Source organism: Phascolarctos cinereus, unplaced genomic scaffold (assembly GCF_003287225.1).
Source record: "Phascolarctos cinereus isolate Bilbo 61053 unplaced genomic scaffold, phaCin_HiC Scaffold_1;HRSCAF=81, whole genome shotgun sequence".
Taxonomy (NCBI): Eukaryota; Metazoa; Chordata; class Mammalia; order Diprotodontia; family Phascolarctidae; genus Phascolarctos; species Phascolarctos cinereus.
The window spans coordinates 108,672,144-108,688,791 of NW_027555514.1; the positions used below are offsets into that span (position 1 = coordinate 108,672,144).

The following is a 16,648-nucleotide window of genomic DNA, read 5'->3' on the forward strand; positions in this document are numbered from 1 at the left end:
CAGAGTGCCCACTGGTTCCTTGACTGCTAAGCCTTTCCAACCTTTACAGTTGTTGATAGCCCTCTTCTCCTGGGGACTGACTCTCCCCTCCAGGTGTCCGAGGCATTGCTCTCTTCCGACTCCAGCTTGGCACTCACCCAGCTGCCGCTCTGCTGCAGACCCTCCTCATCACTGGACGTCTGGGCTATTGCAGCAGTCTTCTGATTGTTCTCCCTTCCTCAACTCTCTGCCCGCTCTGATCCATTCATTCTCCCGCTTTTCTAAAGCTGCCGTCCTGAAGTGTGGTCTGACCCTGTCCTTCCCCTACTCAACAAACTCCGGTACCTTCCTCTCACCCCGCCAGGATCCAATATAAAATGCTCTGTTTGGCACTGGAAGACCTTTGCAACTTGATCCCTTTTCTCCTTCCCTCCACACGCTCTGCCATCTGGCTACACATACAAAGGCCTAGACAGTGCTGCCATGACGTTCCCTATTCAACTTCACTCGTGTTTGGAATGCTGTTCCTTCTCTGGCTTCCTTCAAGACTTGGCTCAGATCCCACCTTCTGCAAGAGGCCTTTCTCATCCCCTTCCCCACCCCCCGACACCTCCTATGCTCCTTCCCATATCATTTTCTATTTACACTGTATACATTTTACATGTACATAGTTGTATGTCATCTCCTCCATTAGAATATGATTTCCTTGTGGGTTACCATGTGTTTGCCTTTCTTTCTTTCTTAGTTCAGTACCTGGCACATAGTAAGGTACTTAATAAATGGTTGTTGACTGACTGACAGGCAAGTGGCTCCAAAGTAAAAGGAAATTTTTCAATTTTTGGCAGTGTGGGATAGAAGATAGAGGACTAGACTTGGGGTTAGGAAGTCTGTGGTGAAAATCATAACTTGGCCATATGCTAGCTGTTTGCCCCTAGGCAAAAGGTCATTAAACTTCACTTGACTCTCTTAACCTAAACTTCAATTCTCCATCTCTAAAATGGGGATTATCCTAGCAATTACCACAAAGGAATTTTGTGGGATTAAAATGAGACCATACACATAAAACACTTTGTAGATCTCAAAACACTATACAAAAGCAATCAATTATAATTATTTTATTTTTTGGAGGCAATTGAGGTTAAGTGACTTGCCCAGGGTCACACAGCTAGTAAATGTCTGAGGCTGGATTTGTACTCAGGTCCTCGTCATTCCAGGGCTGGTGCTCTATCCACTGTGCAACCTAGATGCCTCATGTTATTAGTTTTGGTGATATCTTATTTTAGTCTTCCCCATGAGGTTCAGATAGAAATAGTCCTGGGTCAAGTCACTATCTTGTTATTATTCTTCTGGAGATAGCTAGGCAGCTTAGTGAATAGAGCACTGGGCCCAGAGTCAGGAAGTCCTGAGTTCAAATACTGCCTCAGACACTTACTAACTGTGAGACCCTGGGCAAATAAATCACTTTGTGTCTCAACCTCAGTTTCCTCATCTGTAAAATATAAACTAAACACTGACCTCTCAGGGATGTTGTGAGGATCATATAAGACATAGGTAAAACACTTTATAAACCTTAAAATGATGCCTAAATTATAGCTATTATAGTTATTATTATCATAAGCAATATTCTATGGACAGTGGCAAAAGTAGATAAAGTAACTGCGATTTGAGGTTGAATAAAAGTATTAGGCTGTAAATTCATCCTCTGTACATGCACTGAAAGTATCTTCACTTCTTCAGTAGCAGACTGGACGACTGGGTTGATATGGACCTCAATTCTATTCCCACATTTACATTTATGTTCAGCTTGGAAATTATATGTTTGGTATGGCAACATCTATTAAACACACTCTTAAGTTTTTATGGATTAAGTTTACGTCCAGATAATTGTGGACAACAGTTTGGCAAGTGATAATGGTCTACACGACAGCATGTTGGTTGAATTTTGTAGGATATTTTGAGGTTTGTATTCACAGTGACTGTCAAAGTAGTAAGCTTTTGATGTATTACTTTTAGTCATCAGGTCATATGTTCCTAGTTATTTGGTAGTTGCTAAATTTATACAGCCTGCAATGATGTGTTCCATGCTTTCCTTATATAATCTACATTGATGATTAAATCTGGGTTCTGTAAGGATAATACAGCTATAGTTTCTGTATATGCGTGGAAAGTGAATTTTATTTGGATATAAACTGCTATAATATGTGGGTGGAGAAATAGCTTTTAGATGGGATTTTTGACAGTCCTGGAGAGAAAATCATCTGTAGTATAGATTTGAGGACTTGGATTGCTTTATTAACAATGTAGACTAATGTCTCACTTGTATGGAAACAGTTTAATATTATAAAGAGGCAGAGAAATATTTTATTTATTAAGAAATAGAGAAATGTGAGTATGAAGAAATACAAATTATAAGGGCACCAAAGAGACCCACTACTACATTGTTGGAGACTTCAGAACGAAAGAATGATGAGTAGCTCCCTTAATTTACATGCACTTGTTTTATTACTAAAGAGGGCAAATCTAAGAAAATGAGAAATCATATGAGCACTTGGAGACAGAGGTGTGGCTTTAAAGTGATTGCCAATTTGAGAGGAGAAATTGGAGAGTTGTGACTTTATAAATGAAAGATGAGTCACTGGGAGTCAGCAGGCTCTCATGAAAGCTGCTGAAGATAGGAAAAACACAAGTAGCAGCAGCAGCAGGGAAAGAGGAATCCAAGAATGATAGACACAGCAGGGTGTGTGTGTGTGTGTGTGTATGTGTGTGTACACATGTTTGGGGCTGATCTGGAAAGCTTCTTCCTTGGAGTGGGAGCAGTTAGAAGCAGCAGTGGGGACAGTGCTTCAGTTGAGCAATTTCTAATTGGTGGCAGAGAATTAATTACATTGACCAAGAGCTCCAGCAACAAATTGGCGCCTTTCAGTGCCCCCTACAGGTCAAGAAAGGGGAAGCTTTTCGTAAAGTCTTGCTACTATGTTACCACATCTGGTTTGAGAAGGAAAAATAGAGGGGGTTTTTTTTTGGTTGTTGTTGGGTTTTTTTGTTTGTTTGTTTTGGCAACTGTTTTGGTACCCATTGAGTCAGGTTAAAGAGTGAACTTGAATTATGTTTCTGTAGGCTTTGTTCTGATTGGACAGCGCAACACACAGATGAGTGACTAAGTGGCTGGAATGGTCTCTGTCATCCAGCTCCACTTAAATGTCGTTCACTTAATAGGACCTTAATCTGAATAGCCCTTTTTCCTATCACTGGACAATATTATCCCCCAAGCTAACCTGGATAGATAGGGGCTTCTCTTGAAGATATACAAGGAGGGATCCCAACTTCTGCTCCATGTTGTTGAGAAGCTTTCCAAAGCTTGTGTTATATTTGAGCCAGCTTCCTCTGCTCTAGCCCCTTGGTGGTCATGAGGAAAATGGCAGTCATATGCCTTCGTGGATTTGGGGGTTTAGGTTCTCTGCCTCCCTCATCCCCTCACACTTCTTTTCTGCAGGTCAAGCTGCTGCATTTTTAATTAATTTCAATGAACATTTTAAAAGCACCTACTGTGTGCAAGACATTGCAGATAAAAAGACTAGAACAGAATGGTCCCTGCTTTCAAGGAACTTATGTTCACTGGACAAAAACAGCAACGACAACCAAAAACCCAACCTTGGAGACTGATAAGTAAATTCAAAATATGTACAAAGGAAAATGCAAAGTGATAATGGGGATGGCAGAAGGGAGAGAACACTAAAAACCCATGGAGGATGAGAAAAAGCCTTGTGTGGCAGGTGGTATTAGAGCTGTATCCTGAAGGGAACTAAGGATCTCCAGAAATAGAGGTAAGAAGGGAGAGCATTCCAGGTAAGAGAGGAAGCCCGTACAAAAGCATAGAAGTGGTAGGTAGACCCCACCAAACCTGTGGGGCCACAAGATCAGGTTAGCTGGAACATAGAGTTGAGGTGGAGGGCAGAGTAAGATTTTATCAGTATGGAACCATAGATTGGATTAAGATTATAAAAGATTTCAAAAGCCTAGTGAAGCAGTTTGTATTATTGCAGGGAGCCAGTTGGTGATTTGAATGTGTTATAAAACCAGCTGAGCTGAGGATTCCAGAAAGAGTATGAGGACCGTGAGCATTCTTTCTCTTTGCAAGGGCCATTAGCTTTCTGTCTCTTTTATATCTGCCCTATGCCTTACTGGGAAGCTTGAAAGGGACATTCAGGAAAAAGCAATCTGAGTGATCCTCCCAGAAAACCTCAAAGGATGTGTAGGGAAGGTGTTTTAGGTCTGCTCATCCTGAGCTCTGTCTTCCATGCTGCTGCTTCTATTTCCTTGGGTATAGGCTGGCTGAGGTTCTCTGGGGAGGTGAGTGTGGCAGTGTGGAAGTGGGAGAAGCAGAGGCAGGTCCCTGGGCTCCTGAAGCAGGTATATATAGGTGGGAGGAGGGGACAGGGCTTCCTGCTGCAAGATCACTGGGGTGAAGACTGGGACTTCAGAGCCCAAAGTCTGTACAGTGGCCCAAGGCAGGGTCTCTTGACTCCTGTGCAGAACAAAAAGGAATGAGGCATATGGGACCATGAACCAAATGGAAGCTGTGCCACCATGGGCAATTGAGGCAAGTTCATGGTTATGACAGAATGAACAGAACTATGTCTCCTGCCTTATTTCCCTTCAGGCCCAAATGCTATTTCTCAGTACTAAGAGAGAATAGATGCTGGAGTTGAAGGCTTATTTCATTATGCCATACTGCCTTTATGTGAGACAGAGAAAAGGAAATATACCCAACAAACATAACATATAATTATGTAGGAACAGGTCAAAACATTTGTTGCATAATATAAAGAGGAGCTATACTCCTCTACCACTTCCTATCCATTTCTGCCTCCCCACCTCCAGCATAAGCTCTCACTTTCTATGCGTTTATTGTATCCCCTCCAGCCACCATCCGAGACCTGGTTCAGGATCTTGCTGTGCCCTTTGTGATATTAGAGAAGTAGTGCTTCTTCTTTTTTTTTTTTTGCTAAGCAAAATCAATACATGTTGCTGGTCCCCCTAATCAAAAAGTAGAGGTTGGTCTGGGTGAAGAGAAGCTGTCTGCTTGTTAGGGTGGTGGCTCTGAGAAAGGGGGAAGGAGGAGGCATTATCCTCTGCTGGTGCAGGGTATCAGAGCCCAGTTTGCCCTCTCTGGGCATAGCCTTCTGATTGTACTGAACAAGATTATAGGATCATAGAATAGTAAGGGACCTTAGAGATCATTAAACCCACCCTAGTTATTTTTATAGGTGAGGAAACTGAGACCTAGAAAGGTTAAATAACTTTCCCAAGATCTTGTATGTTCTGCTAGCTCTACTATAATGCCATAATGAAACCCGTCTGTAGGAGCTGTGTGTGAGAGAGGGAATAGGGACAAAACCTGTGATTTCATTGATGTAGGGAACATTCAGGGAAAGAATACAGGTTGGCACCTTCTCTGCCACGTATTGTCTTAGGTTGTTGACTATGACACTGAGAGATAAGTGACTTGCCCAGGGTCACCCAGCCAGAATGGTACTTGAATCTAGGTCTTTTGGGGTTCAAGGGTCAGTTCTCTGTCCATTGTGCCATGCTCCTTCTATGTGAGACAGAAGGGAAAAATATATTCAAGAAATGTAGTATGTGATTATGTAGGGATAGGTCAGAACATTAATTACATAATGTAAAGTGGCAAGGATTGCGGTGAGGAACTGAGCTGTGGGATAATCTGGAAGCACAATGGGAAGGAGTATAGGTATAAAGCTGGCCCCAGATCCTGCTGCGTCCTCATTCACAGATTATATCACTGGTCCCGTTGCTTTGCTGGCTCTGCTCTCTAATGTGGTTCATTTTACTGTTTAGCCCGAGTGCATCTCTGCTTTCTAAATCAAGGTACTTGTTTTGGGGTTCATGCATGTCTAACTAGGAGATGCAAAGTGTCCCCTGAACCAGGTGAGAATAATACCTCTGGAAGCCCCAGTTGTCATAGATTGTAAGGGTGCGAGGATAAATGGAGCTTAGTTGAGTAGGAAAGCTCTCCCTCTGTCTCTGGTCCGTCCTATCAGCCCCAGCATGTCTCTGTAGCACCTGGTCAGTTGAATCAGCTCTTCTTCCTATGTTAGACATCCTGCCTTGGTGATACCTGTAGAGAAAAACCAAAGCAAAACACAGCAAACCCTAATACTAGTTTACTGTCTCAGAAAGAAGACTGCATTGGAAATTGAAGGGTCTTGTCCAAATTTTACCACTATTTGCTAGATGACTTTGGCCTGGTCATTTAATCTCCCCTGTCCTCGGTTCCCTCATCTTTAAAATGAAGGGTTTGGATTGGATCATCTCTAAACTTCTTTCTAGTTCTAAAAGGTTTTGCGAAAGGTTTTGTCATGTTACTTTGGAAGAAAGTAGAGCAGGGCCATTGCTTAGTAGTAGACTTTGGGGCAAGTGTGCCTCTCTCCACCAACCAGAAGTCACAAAGTGAACTCTCTGAAGTTCTATTTCTGTTCTATCTCAGGCTTGGCAATTGTGGGGATAGGAACATGGAAACTTATGGGATTGGGCAGGGAAGAAAGGATAATGGAAAAAACGTGGCATTTGTGTAGGTTTGCAAAGCACTCTACACACATGATCTCATCTGAGACTTACAAATACCCAGTGGGGTGTACATAGCACTAGTATTATTATCCTCATTTTAGAGATCAGACAGTTGAGGACCAGAGATACAGAGTGGTTTTGCCCAAGTTTATACCTGTACTAATAAGTGAAAGAGCTAAGTCTTAAACACAGCTATTCCGGTCCCTAGTCCAATGCTTATTTCAGAAAGAATTTTCCATTATCCCAGCTTCCACCCTCTCCATTTCCAGTCTCAATCCTCAGAAGCAAAACATCAACATAACAGTTATAGACGTTGCCTAGCATGCACCTTTGCCTGAGGCCAGCCCTTCTGACCAGAGCACCTTGGTGCTATGTTTGTGCTGCGGGCCATCTCAGGTTGTTTAGATATAATAGCCGGGAGAGCCTGTTGCCATTCACAGTGGTTTGGACTCTGTGGAAGTAACCCCATGGACTGATGATGTTTAACCTAAAGAAAGGCAAGATTTTCCTTAGTAAGAGCTCTCTTGTTCTTTCCATAGGCAAAATTAACATAGTAAGCCTGTAGTGCAGGTGTTCTTAATCGCAGTTGGTGAACCACACGCTGCCCCCAGAATGATCCCCCAGGGGACCTGTGGGTTGATTTCAGCGGGTTCATGAACTTGGATGGGGAAAATTATACCTTCATTTTAACATAATTGGTTTCCTTTGTAACCCTACATTTATTTTATGCATTTAAAAACATTATTCTGAGAAAGAATCTGTAGGCTTCATCAGACTGAAAAAAGGAGCCATGACACACAAGAAAGTTATGAATCCTTGATCTAGTGAGTTCCAGGCTAAGGTCCTAAGAAGCCCTTGGTTCTTCCCTCATTGTGGCCATTTTCCCAGTGCTACGTGGTTTAAAGTTGGGATGACTGCTTTGAAATCCTTGCCAAATAAGGAATTCTCAGCTGAATTCCCAAATAGAAGCCCCTTACCCAAAGTCCCCTGGATGGCCCAGAGAACAGATGAGCAGGGATCTGTGAAGGTTCTGGTTAGATAATTTGATATGAGTAGCTACCTCTGCTTTCCCATCCTGTCCTGGCCTGGGGGATTGCATCTCCCCCAGCATCTGTTATCACCTTCTCCTGCATTTGGGTGACTTGGTTGAAGGCCTCCCTGTGGTGGGGGACCTTCTTTGACTTCAGGAGGTGAACATGTTCCAATGTATTCAGGAGTGAGATGGGGATGATAAGGAGCAAGAAGACAATGCCTCTTCACTCCATCCCAGTGGGGAGGGCAGGATCCTTCCTCAGTCTTCAGGCTTTCCTCTTGCCCAAAGAGTGGAAGCTGCTCACCTCATTTTGTTAATTTGGAAGGGTGAGGAAGAGAGAGGAAGAAACCCAGACTAAAATGGAAAGGTCTTCTACCTGATTTTTTTTTTCTTCTCTCACAGAGCATCATTGTTCACCACTAAATGGCTTTGGACTTAGGTAGAAGTAAGATTGCTTGAATTTGGCCTGCCTTGATGAAGGTAGATTCAGAGAACCTGGGTTCAAATCCCACTTCTGATGCTTATTTCCTAAATTACTTTGGGCAAGTCACTTTACCTCCGGGCCTCAGTTTCCTCATCTGTAAAATGAGGATATTGGACCAGATGGTTTCTGAAGCCCCTTTCAGCTCTAGATTTGTAATTTGTAATTCCGTGACAAAAACAACAAAGTGAGCCTTTGGAATTTCTGGAGTTAAGTTGGTGCAATATTTCTTTCCTTTTCCTTGTCTTGGTTTGTTGGGTGGGATATGGGTATGTCTGAAGTCCTTGTGTTAAGGAATTGAGGCTTCACATATGGAAACAGCATTAGAGACTTGAAAAAATCAAACTATAGTCGTGGATGGGTGGGAAATGTATAGTGGTGGCTGCACATCAGGAGGGGCCGGGTATAGCTGTTGCAACTGGTGTTCCAGTTATAACCAGATCTGCCTGACCTATAATATAATCCTGATAATCCTTTTCATCATTCAGCAGAGCAGGACCATGGACAGTGCTGGGGGCTAGGATTGGAAGGAGTTTGAGTTTGTTTAAAATCTGACCTAAAGCTAGCTGGTTCTCTCTGGTGTTCTGTTCTTGATCCATCAAAGTCTCGCCTAAACAGTGAAGAGGAAGTGGAAGAGGAGGTGGAAGAGGAAGAGGAAGAGGAGGAGTGGTCTGGATTTCTCCACTGGGTGGTGCTGCTATCCTTGGTGAGGCTTCAGTTAAGACACTTCCTAGGATGAGATGAAAAATCAAAGCTTCCAGGAATCATAGGATTATAGCTCTGGAGCTGGAAGAGACTCCAGGGGCCATCTAGTCTAACCTGTCCATCCCTGTCACCTTTTACAGGTAAAGAAATCAAAGCCCAGGGAAGTAAAGGGATTTGTTGTTTAGTCATTTTCCAGGCACGTCCTACTCTTCGTGACTCCATTTGGGGTTTTCTTGGCAAAGACACTGGAGTAGTTTGCCATTTCCTTCTCCATTTCATTTTACAGATGAAGAAGTAGAGGCAAACAGTGGAGTGACTTGCCCGAGGTCACACAGCTAGTGTCTGAGGCTGGATTTGAATTCAGGCTTTCTGACTCCAGGCCCAGTGTTCTATCCACTGCAGAACCTAGCTACCCTGTTGAGGGGTTTACCCAAGGTCATACAGTTATTAAGTAACAGAACAAGAATTTGAATCCAGGTCCTCTAACTCTGGAGCCTGTAGGTATGTAAGAGAAGAGTACTCTGGGAGTTCATATACTGGCTATATTCAGAAAGTCCAAGATCCAGTAAGACTGGAGGCAGTACAGTGGAACACTGAATATGAAGTCAGAAGGTGTAGATCTGAATATGAAGTCAGAAGGTGTAGATGCAAATTCTGGTTCTGTTACTTAATATGTGGCTAGCTTTGGGCTAGCTATTTCTCCTTTCTGGACTCAAGCTCAATTTCCTCACCTATAAAATGAGAGAATAAGACTAGAAATTCTCAAAGGTCTTTTCAGAGCTGGAAATTCTGTGAACTTATGGTTGAAGGGTAGAGGAAATAACAAACTTGTTCTCAGCTCAATTTTTCCACTTTTCACTATGGTGCTTCTTATAGTCATGAAGTTCTCTGGTCTCTTTTGTGTGACCCCCCATGAACCCTTCACCTGGTTGTAGGATAGTATCACTGCTTCCATTCCTGTGCCAAAGAATGCTAGGATCTGAGTTCTTTCAAGGCAGCTAGGTGACTCAATGGATAGAATGGGGTCTGGAAGCCCTGAGTTGAAATCCAGCCTCAGATACTAGTTGTGTAACCCTGGGCAAGTCACTTAACCTCTGTATGCTTCAGTTTCCTTAACTGTAACGTGGGGATAATAATAGCACCTAAGTTGTTGGGAGGGAAGAAATAATATTTGTAAAGCCTGGTACATAGTTGTTGTTGAGTCATTTTTCAGTTGTGTCCAACTTTTGTGACCCCCATTGCGGTTTTCTTGGCAAGGATACTGGAGGAGTTTACCATTTCCTTCTCCAGTTCATCTTATGGTTGAGGAAACGGAGGCAAACAGGGTTAAGTGACTTGCCCAGGGTCACACAGCTAGTAAGTGTCTGAGGCCCGATTTGAACTCACGAAGAGGAGTCTTTCTGACTCTAAGCTCAGTACTGTATCCACTGCATCGCTAGCAGCCCCCTATTGGTACATAGTAGGGTCTATTCAGCAGTGGGGAACCTGTGCCCTCGAGGCTATGTGTGGCTCTCTAGGTCCTCACATCCAATTTGGATTCAGTCAAAGGACTGCACTTAAGGACCTAGAGGGCCACATGTGGCCTTGAGGCTACAGGGGTGGGGAACCTGTAGGTATAAATACTAGTTATTATTATCCTACCCCCAAAGGCTTAGACCAGTTTGCTAGATGTCCTGGAACTCACTGCTCTCAATGTCAGATACTTACATGGCCTGAATGGTCATAGAGTTGCTCCTCAGCCCCTTCTCTTGCAGGCAGCATATCATAAAAGAGATGCAGAGGGCAAGGATGATGGCACCACTGATGAGAGAGACAGCCACTGCCCCTTGGGAGCCATGATTAGGTGACTTGGGGATCCCTGGGATGAAGACAACATAAGGAAACTTACCGTGAGGGGAGGGGGTGCTGCTAGCATGGCCAACCCAGCCATGGCATTGTCTGATGCCACAGGACATATGTCTTACCCTCCTCACACTGGGGTTCAGGATGACTCCAAATTGTACTATTGTCCCCCAAGAGGCAAATCATTGTTCTGCTTCCTGTGAGCTGATATCCCACTTGGCAGGAGAAAACAACCACTGAGCCCGGGGAGCAGCCTGAGCCTTTTTCCACTTTGTAGGAGCCAAAAGGAGGAGGGAAAAGCCTGGGGCACTGGGCTTCTAGAGAGACTAAGGAGATGGAACAAAATTAGACACCAGCCCCAGAGCTGGGACTCTTCCTTCCAGCTTTTCTGGGAAAATCCCATTGAGACAACTGTACAGAACATCTTATTCTTTGAGCCACTGAGATTTTGCTATTAAAAAAAACAAACAAACTAGTTTTAAAAGTTCCCATGTCTGGTTGCCAAGGCTGGAAATAAATACAGTGCACGCCCTCTCCAGAAAACCACGTATTGTAGAAGGCTTACTGTTAGATCATCAAGTGCTCTGTGGCTGAAGGTACAGTACCACACAATGCCAGAGCTGAAGGAAGGAAACTTAAAGATCATTTAGCTCAGTCCCCTTCTTTTTTACAGATGAGGAAACTGAGGCCCAGAGAGGGTGAGCGGCTTTCCCAAAGTCACACAGATAATAAGTAGAAGAAATAAGATTCAAACCCTGGTTTTCTGATTCCAAGTCCAGTGCCCTTTCCATCTACCATGCAGGGTAGCCACTGAGAGCTTCCTCCTGCTCATGTTTTTATATTAAAAATGAAATGTAGGGGCAGTTAGGTGGTGCAGTGGATAGAGCATCAACCCTGGAGTCAGGAGGACCTGAGTTCAAATTCAGCCTCAGACACTAGCTATGTGACCCTGGGCAAGTCACTTCACCCCGATTGCCTTCAAAAAAATTTTAATGTGTTTGAACTACATAAGCAGTAGAAAGGGTTTGCTGTGACTTTCTTTTGAGCCTCTCTCACACCATCTGAGCCCCATGGAACAACCTGCCTTTGGTACCCCTCTTCTACTACCCCATTCAAACCACTGTTTTTGCATTTTTTTAACCCCTATCTCCTTCATGAAATTATCTACCTCCATAACAGGATAAAACATATACTCTCCCACTCCCCACCAACCTTCACCCCCAGCCAACATAAAATATCCCTGTTTCCAGGGGAAAAGGTATATATATTGGTAGTGGGCCTGTTACCTCTATTATTCTCTAGTATAGGTTGCTGGATTTGGAGGTAGAGGACCTGCATTTGCATACTGTGTGACCTAGGGCTAGCCTTTTCCCTTTCTGGGCCTCAGTTTCCTCCTCTGTGAAATAAGGGGTTGGACTCGTGATCTCTCGGGGCCCTTCTGTCTCTGAATCCTGTGATCTTCCGCTACCCAGTCAGTATGTCACATGCAGGATTCCCGTCCATCTGGGAGCTGTACCTGAGCTGCCACAACTCTTGGTTGGTTCACTGACTGACCTGGAACCAACACCAGCCAAATGTCTAAAAGTTGGTCTCTGCCTTTGTGAAAACTCGTGAAACTTAAGCTGTTTTATAGCCGGTGCTTTGTCCAGCCTACCACCTAGATGTGAACATCACTGACTCTATTCCTCTTTTCTTTTTCCCCTTCTCTTCTCTCAAAAAGACCCTGTGGTTCGAATGGGTCTCCCTGGGGGCTCCCATAAAATTTCATCATACTAGGCAGTCAGGGGGAGGATCCTGAGGCTTAAATAGTTGAATTCCAACCTTACCTGAAAGATTACCGTGAAGGCAGGTCAAGTGGCTGGCGTTCTTCAGAAGTCCTCTTTCCATGTCTCCGCCTTTCCCAGCAGCAGCTTCAAGGGTTTTACCTGTAAACCATCTGAGGACTGACTGTGGTTCAGAAGCTCTCACATTCCTTGGGAAAGGATTGTAGAAGGAGGTGGTGACAAGAGGTTTCAGAACAAGCTGCCCTAAGGGGATTTGACTGAGATCTCCGAGTTAACCATTCCCTCCGCAGGCTTAATATTGTCTTGCCAGGCCTGCCGTCTCTATGGATTATGGTTTTTGTTGTTGTTTAGTCATTCAGTCATATCCAATTAGTGTTAATTAGACCGTGCCCCTTGCCCACCATCCTCTTCATTCTCTAGCAAACACATCCCCTTCCTACTCTTCGGATGGCATTTTATTCAAGCCTGGAGGAAAGGAGAGGAGAGGATGAAGGCAGGCAAGATGAATTCCTGAGGCAGTGTGGAATCGTGGCTAAAGTGCTGGATTTGGTGTCAGAAGCCCTAGGTTCAAATCTTGCCTCTGATATTTACGAGCTATGTGGCCCTGGGCCAGTCACTTAATCTTTCTGTGCCTCAGTTACCTCATTTGTAGCTCATTTCACCTCAAGAGATGGAGATGGACTGGATGATTTCTAAGGGGCATTCCAGCTCTAAATCTGTAATTCCTTGGGCACATAGAACATTAGGGCTGAACGGGACCCGAGAGCATGAACTTCAGGTCCCTTTTTATAGAGCGTTATAAGGCTGGCAAAGAACTTTACAGAGCCGATAAAGCAGCTTGCTGCCTGAGGTTCCACAGTTAATCGTTGTTTAGTTGAGAAGGTCTCCTGCTTCCCAGGCCTCCTTGCTTTTCTTACTCTGCCACAATTCTGAAAATTCCTTTTGGTGGGGTGGGACTCCTGCTTTTTCGCTAACCTGCGGGGCTCTCCAAGATGCCTTCTGATTCTGTTTTCATCATCTGGATCCTGAGACAAGAAGCCAAGTGACCAGGAAACAAATAACTCACCCACTAGTTTCTTAGTCTTTCTAATTTGCCTCCCTTTCTTCTGCATCCCCGGCATGTTCTTTTTTCCCTTTCTTTCACATCTCAGAGGTCATTTTTCTCCAACCTACAAAGCCGATTAGGACACCATGGAATTCAAAGGATTTATTAAACCGTGTTCTCTCAGCCCTTCTAGCAGGACCCATGGGGCTCTTTCTTATGGAGGGAATTACTTTTAAGCAATTAAGAAAGGAGCCTCAGCCTGTACCCAAAGAAAAAATGAGAAAATGCACCCTATCTCCCTTCTTGGCAGGGGTGGGTTCCTATAGGTTTACACATATATCTTTAGACAGTAGAAGTGTTGGTTAGCTTTGCTGAACGTTTAAAACATTTTCTCTTCTTTTTCTTCTCTTCTGGTTTACTGGATAGGAGCAGGGAAGTATATGTTTGGAAATGAGGGTGATGTTAAAAGAAAAGAGCTAAATAAATTATGATGAAAAGAATTGGAGTCTGAGAGGGTCCCCATATCCATTTGGTAGGCAAATAGTTCCATGTGCACCCTAATCAGGGCTGGGAAGAATATACTTTCTAATATTAGACTGTAGGCTTCCTGGGGACAGAGTCCATGTCTAATCACTAATACGTATCCAAAGCCCCTTAGGCTACTATGCACTTTCTTGATCTTGGGGATCATGGGGACATTTGTGAGCTTAGATAGTAGAAAAACCTGATATGCCAGATATTTTCCTCCGTTTGCTACCTGGGCAAAAAAAATGTGCCCACTTTATTTAAAAAAAAAAAGAAGCCTTATTCTCTTGATGTGTAAACATGAGAGAGCTGGAGTGGATGACCTCAGTGGTCCCTTTCAGCTCAAATATATCAAGATCCAGGGGAATCTGGTGGAAAGAGACGTGGACTTGGACTTTGAAGACATGGCTTCAAAGCCTAGTGCAGCACATTCTAGCATGGCCAGTCATAGGAAAGTCATAACCACCTTGAGCCTTAGTTTCCTCATCTATAAAATGGGGAGAATGTTACTGGCATTATCGTATAGTGGTAATCCCATCCACCCCATCCACATATTAAAGTGTTTTTCCTGGAAGAGGGATGAGTTGCATTGAATCATCCATATTCTTCTGCCAAGTGCCCTTTATGACTCATGAAAATTGGCAAGCCAGGAATATGGATATGGTACAAGGTTCTTTTTGCTTTGTCACCAGGGCAAGACTTGGACCTATGACTCTGGCCTTCTTTAGAAGGAAGGAAATAAGAATTTATATAGTACCTACTGTGTGACAAGCACTGTGCTAAGTGCTTTATAAATAATATCCCATTTGTTCCTTGCAACAACTCTAGGAAGTAGATGCTCTTATTATCTTCATTTTACAGTTGAGGAAACTAAGACAAGTCAATGACTTGTCCAGAGTCACACATCTAGTGAGTGTCTGAGGTCAAATTTGAACTCAGGTCTTCTTAACTAGCTATAGTCCCAAGGCACCATTCACTGCCTCACCTCCTTAGTTTCTTGCTTTAACTAACTGAACCAACGTGTTGTTATAATACCTTATAGTTATATAGGGACAGCTAGGTAGCGTGATGGTTAGAGCGCCGAGCCTGGAATAAAGAAGACCTGAGTTCAAATCCAGCCTCAGACACTAGTCGTGTGACCCTGGGCAAGCCACTTAACCCCGTTTGCCTCTGTTTCCTCATCTATAAAATGAGCTAGAGAAGGAAACAAACTACTCCAGTGTCTCTGCCAAGAAAACCCCAAAGCGGGTTATGAAGAGTTGAACACAACCAAAAACACCTGAATAACAAAATAGTTACATAGAACTCTCCCCCTTCTCTGTAAAGTGAAAATTTTAAAAAATCTTCCCTAGCCCCCTGTGTAGATCAGAATTGTCATGAGGATTGCATGAAAACAAAACAAAACCATTTTGTGCTTTTCCTCTTGGGAAAATGAGTCTCATGGAAAGTCCTCCTTCCAGAGAAAGGAGCATGAGTGCAGAAGAGTCACTGGTGTCATCTCCACCTACAGATGTGAGCAAGTGAGCAACACCTTAGTCAGTCCAGTGCCTAATAGCTCAGACCATACTATAGAGTCAACCCACTGCCAAATGCTTGGATTAATAAATCTCTTGGATTGCTCTGTCCAAATCAGCTTGGTAACTTAGTGACAGTGAGAGAAAGGAGGCCGGGCACATGCTGGGAGGTCCAGGAGAAAGGGAGATGAAACAATACAGGACAACTGTCTTCCATGGGCCAGATGCTTGTTGCTTGGCCATTCGGCCTCTTGTCTGGGAAATCCAGCTGATGGTAATCTTGGGAAGTCTGTGAAAATGCAGTAACACAGCCCTCCAAAAAGGAATCCCAGGAATTGTGGTGTAGTGAAGAGGAGATATCAGTAGACTTGGGCTCTAGTCCGAGCTCAGATACTAACTAGCTTTGTGGCCTAAGTCAAGTCACTTCACATTTCTCAGGCTTATTCACTCAATTTGTGAATGTGAGAGTGTTGGACTAGATGGCCCTGTGATCCCTTTCAGCTCAAATATGTCAAGAGCCAGGGGAGTCTAGTGGAAAGAGTCTTGAACTTTGACTTTGAAGACATAGGTTCAAAGCCTAATAAGGCACATGCTAGCATGGCAACCTTAGGAAAGTCACAACTTCCTTAATTAAGTCTTAGTCTCCTCATCTATAAAATGGGAAGAATGCTGTGGGCACCACCTGCTTCCCAGAACTTTGGTGAGGCTCAAATAAGATCGTGTTTATAAAACATTTTGCAAACTTTAGAACTCTAGATAAATACCAATTGTTGTTGTCACATTATTGTTATAGAGGAGCAGCAAGGTACAGTGGATAGAGAGGACCACCTTCAGACTAAGGAAGATGTAGGCTCAAGGCCTTCCTCGAGTCCATTGCTGTGTGACTCTGGCCAAGTCACAATCTCTTGATGCCCCAAGCCAGGGATGGGGAACCTGTAGCCTCGAGGCCACATGTGGCCCTCTAGGTCCTCAAGTGTGGCCCCTTTGACTGAACAAATTTGTTCTGTGAAGTTTGGATTCAGTCAAAAGGCTGCACTTGAGGACCTAGAGGGCCACATGTGGCCTCGAGGCCTCAGGTTCCCCACCCCTGCCCCAAGCAGTAGTGGAGAGAATTTTCAAATTTGGAGGTCTCTTATTTTTCTGAAATCACAT

General features: G+C 43.8%; 1 protein-coding gene across 2 annotated transcripts; it reads right to left on the reverse strand.

Moving 5' to 3' along the window:
* Window positions 1–2,245: 2,245 nt before the first annotated feature.
* On the reverse strand, window positions 2,246–12,708 carry LOC110219218 (uncharacterized). Of its 2 annotated transcripts, XM_021002384.2 has the most exons (5): window positions 12,455–12,708; window positions 10,751–10,954; window positions 10,494–10,644; window positions 5,942–6,118; window positions 2,246–4,504 (listed from the first exon to the last, which is right to left on the reverse strand). In XM_021002384.2, the coding sequence occupies exons 1-5, from the start codon at window positions 12,513–12,515 to the stop codon at window positions 4,246–4,248; spliced, it is 852 nt and encodes a 283-aa protein (XP_020858043.1). In that variant the 5' UTR covers window positions 12,516–12,708; the 3' UTR covers window positions 2,246–4,245. The 2 variants fall into 2 exon arrangements, with proteins under 2 accessions (XP_020858043.1, XP_020858044.1); XM_021002385.2 differs by lacking the exon at window positions 10,751–10,954 and having other exon boundaries at window positions 12,455–12,671.
* Between the last annotated feature and the right edge of the window lie 3,940 nt (window positions 12,709–16,648).

What these genes read in the sequence shown, in the direction of transcription:
- LOC110219218 (XM_021002384.2), bottom strand. Translation starts at nt 12,515, where the DNA reads ATGGAAAGAGGACTTCTGAAGAACGCCAGCCACTTGACCTGCCTTCAC. An exon ending in TGAACCCCAGTGTGAGGAGG is followed by an intron (nt 10,645 to 10,750) that starts GTAAGACATATG and finishes TCTTCATCCCAG; the next exon opens with GGATCCCCAAGTCACCTAAT. An exon ending in TCTATGACCATTCAGGCCAT is followed by an intron (nt 6,119 to 10,493) that starts GTAAGTATCTGA and finishes TTTTCTCTACAG; the next exon opens with GTATCACCAAGGCAGGATGT.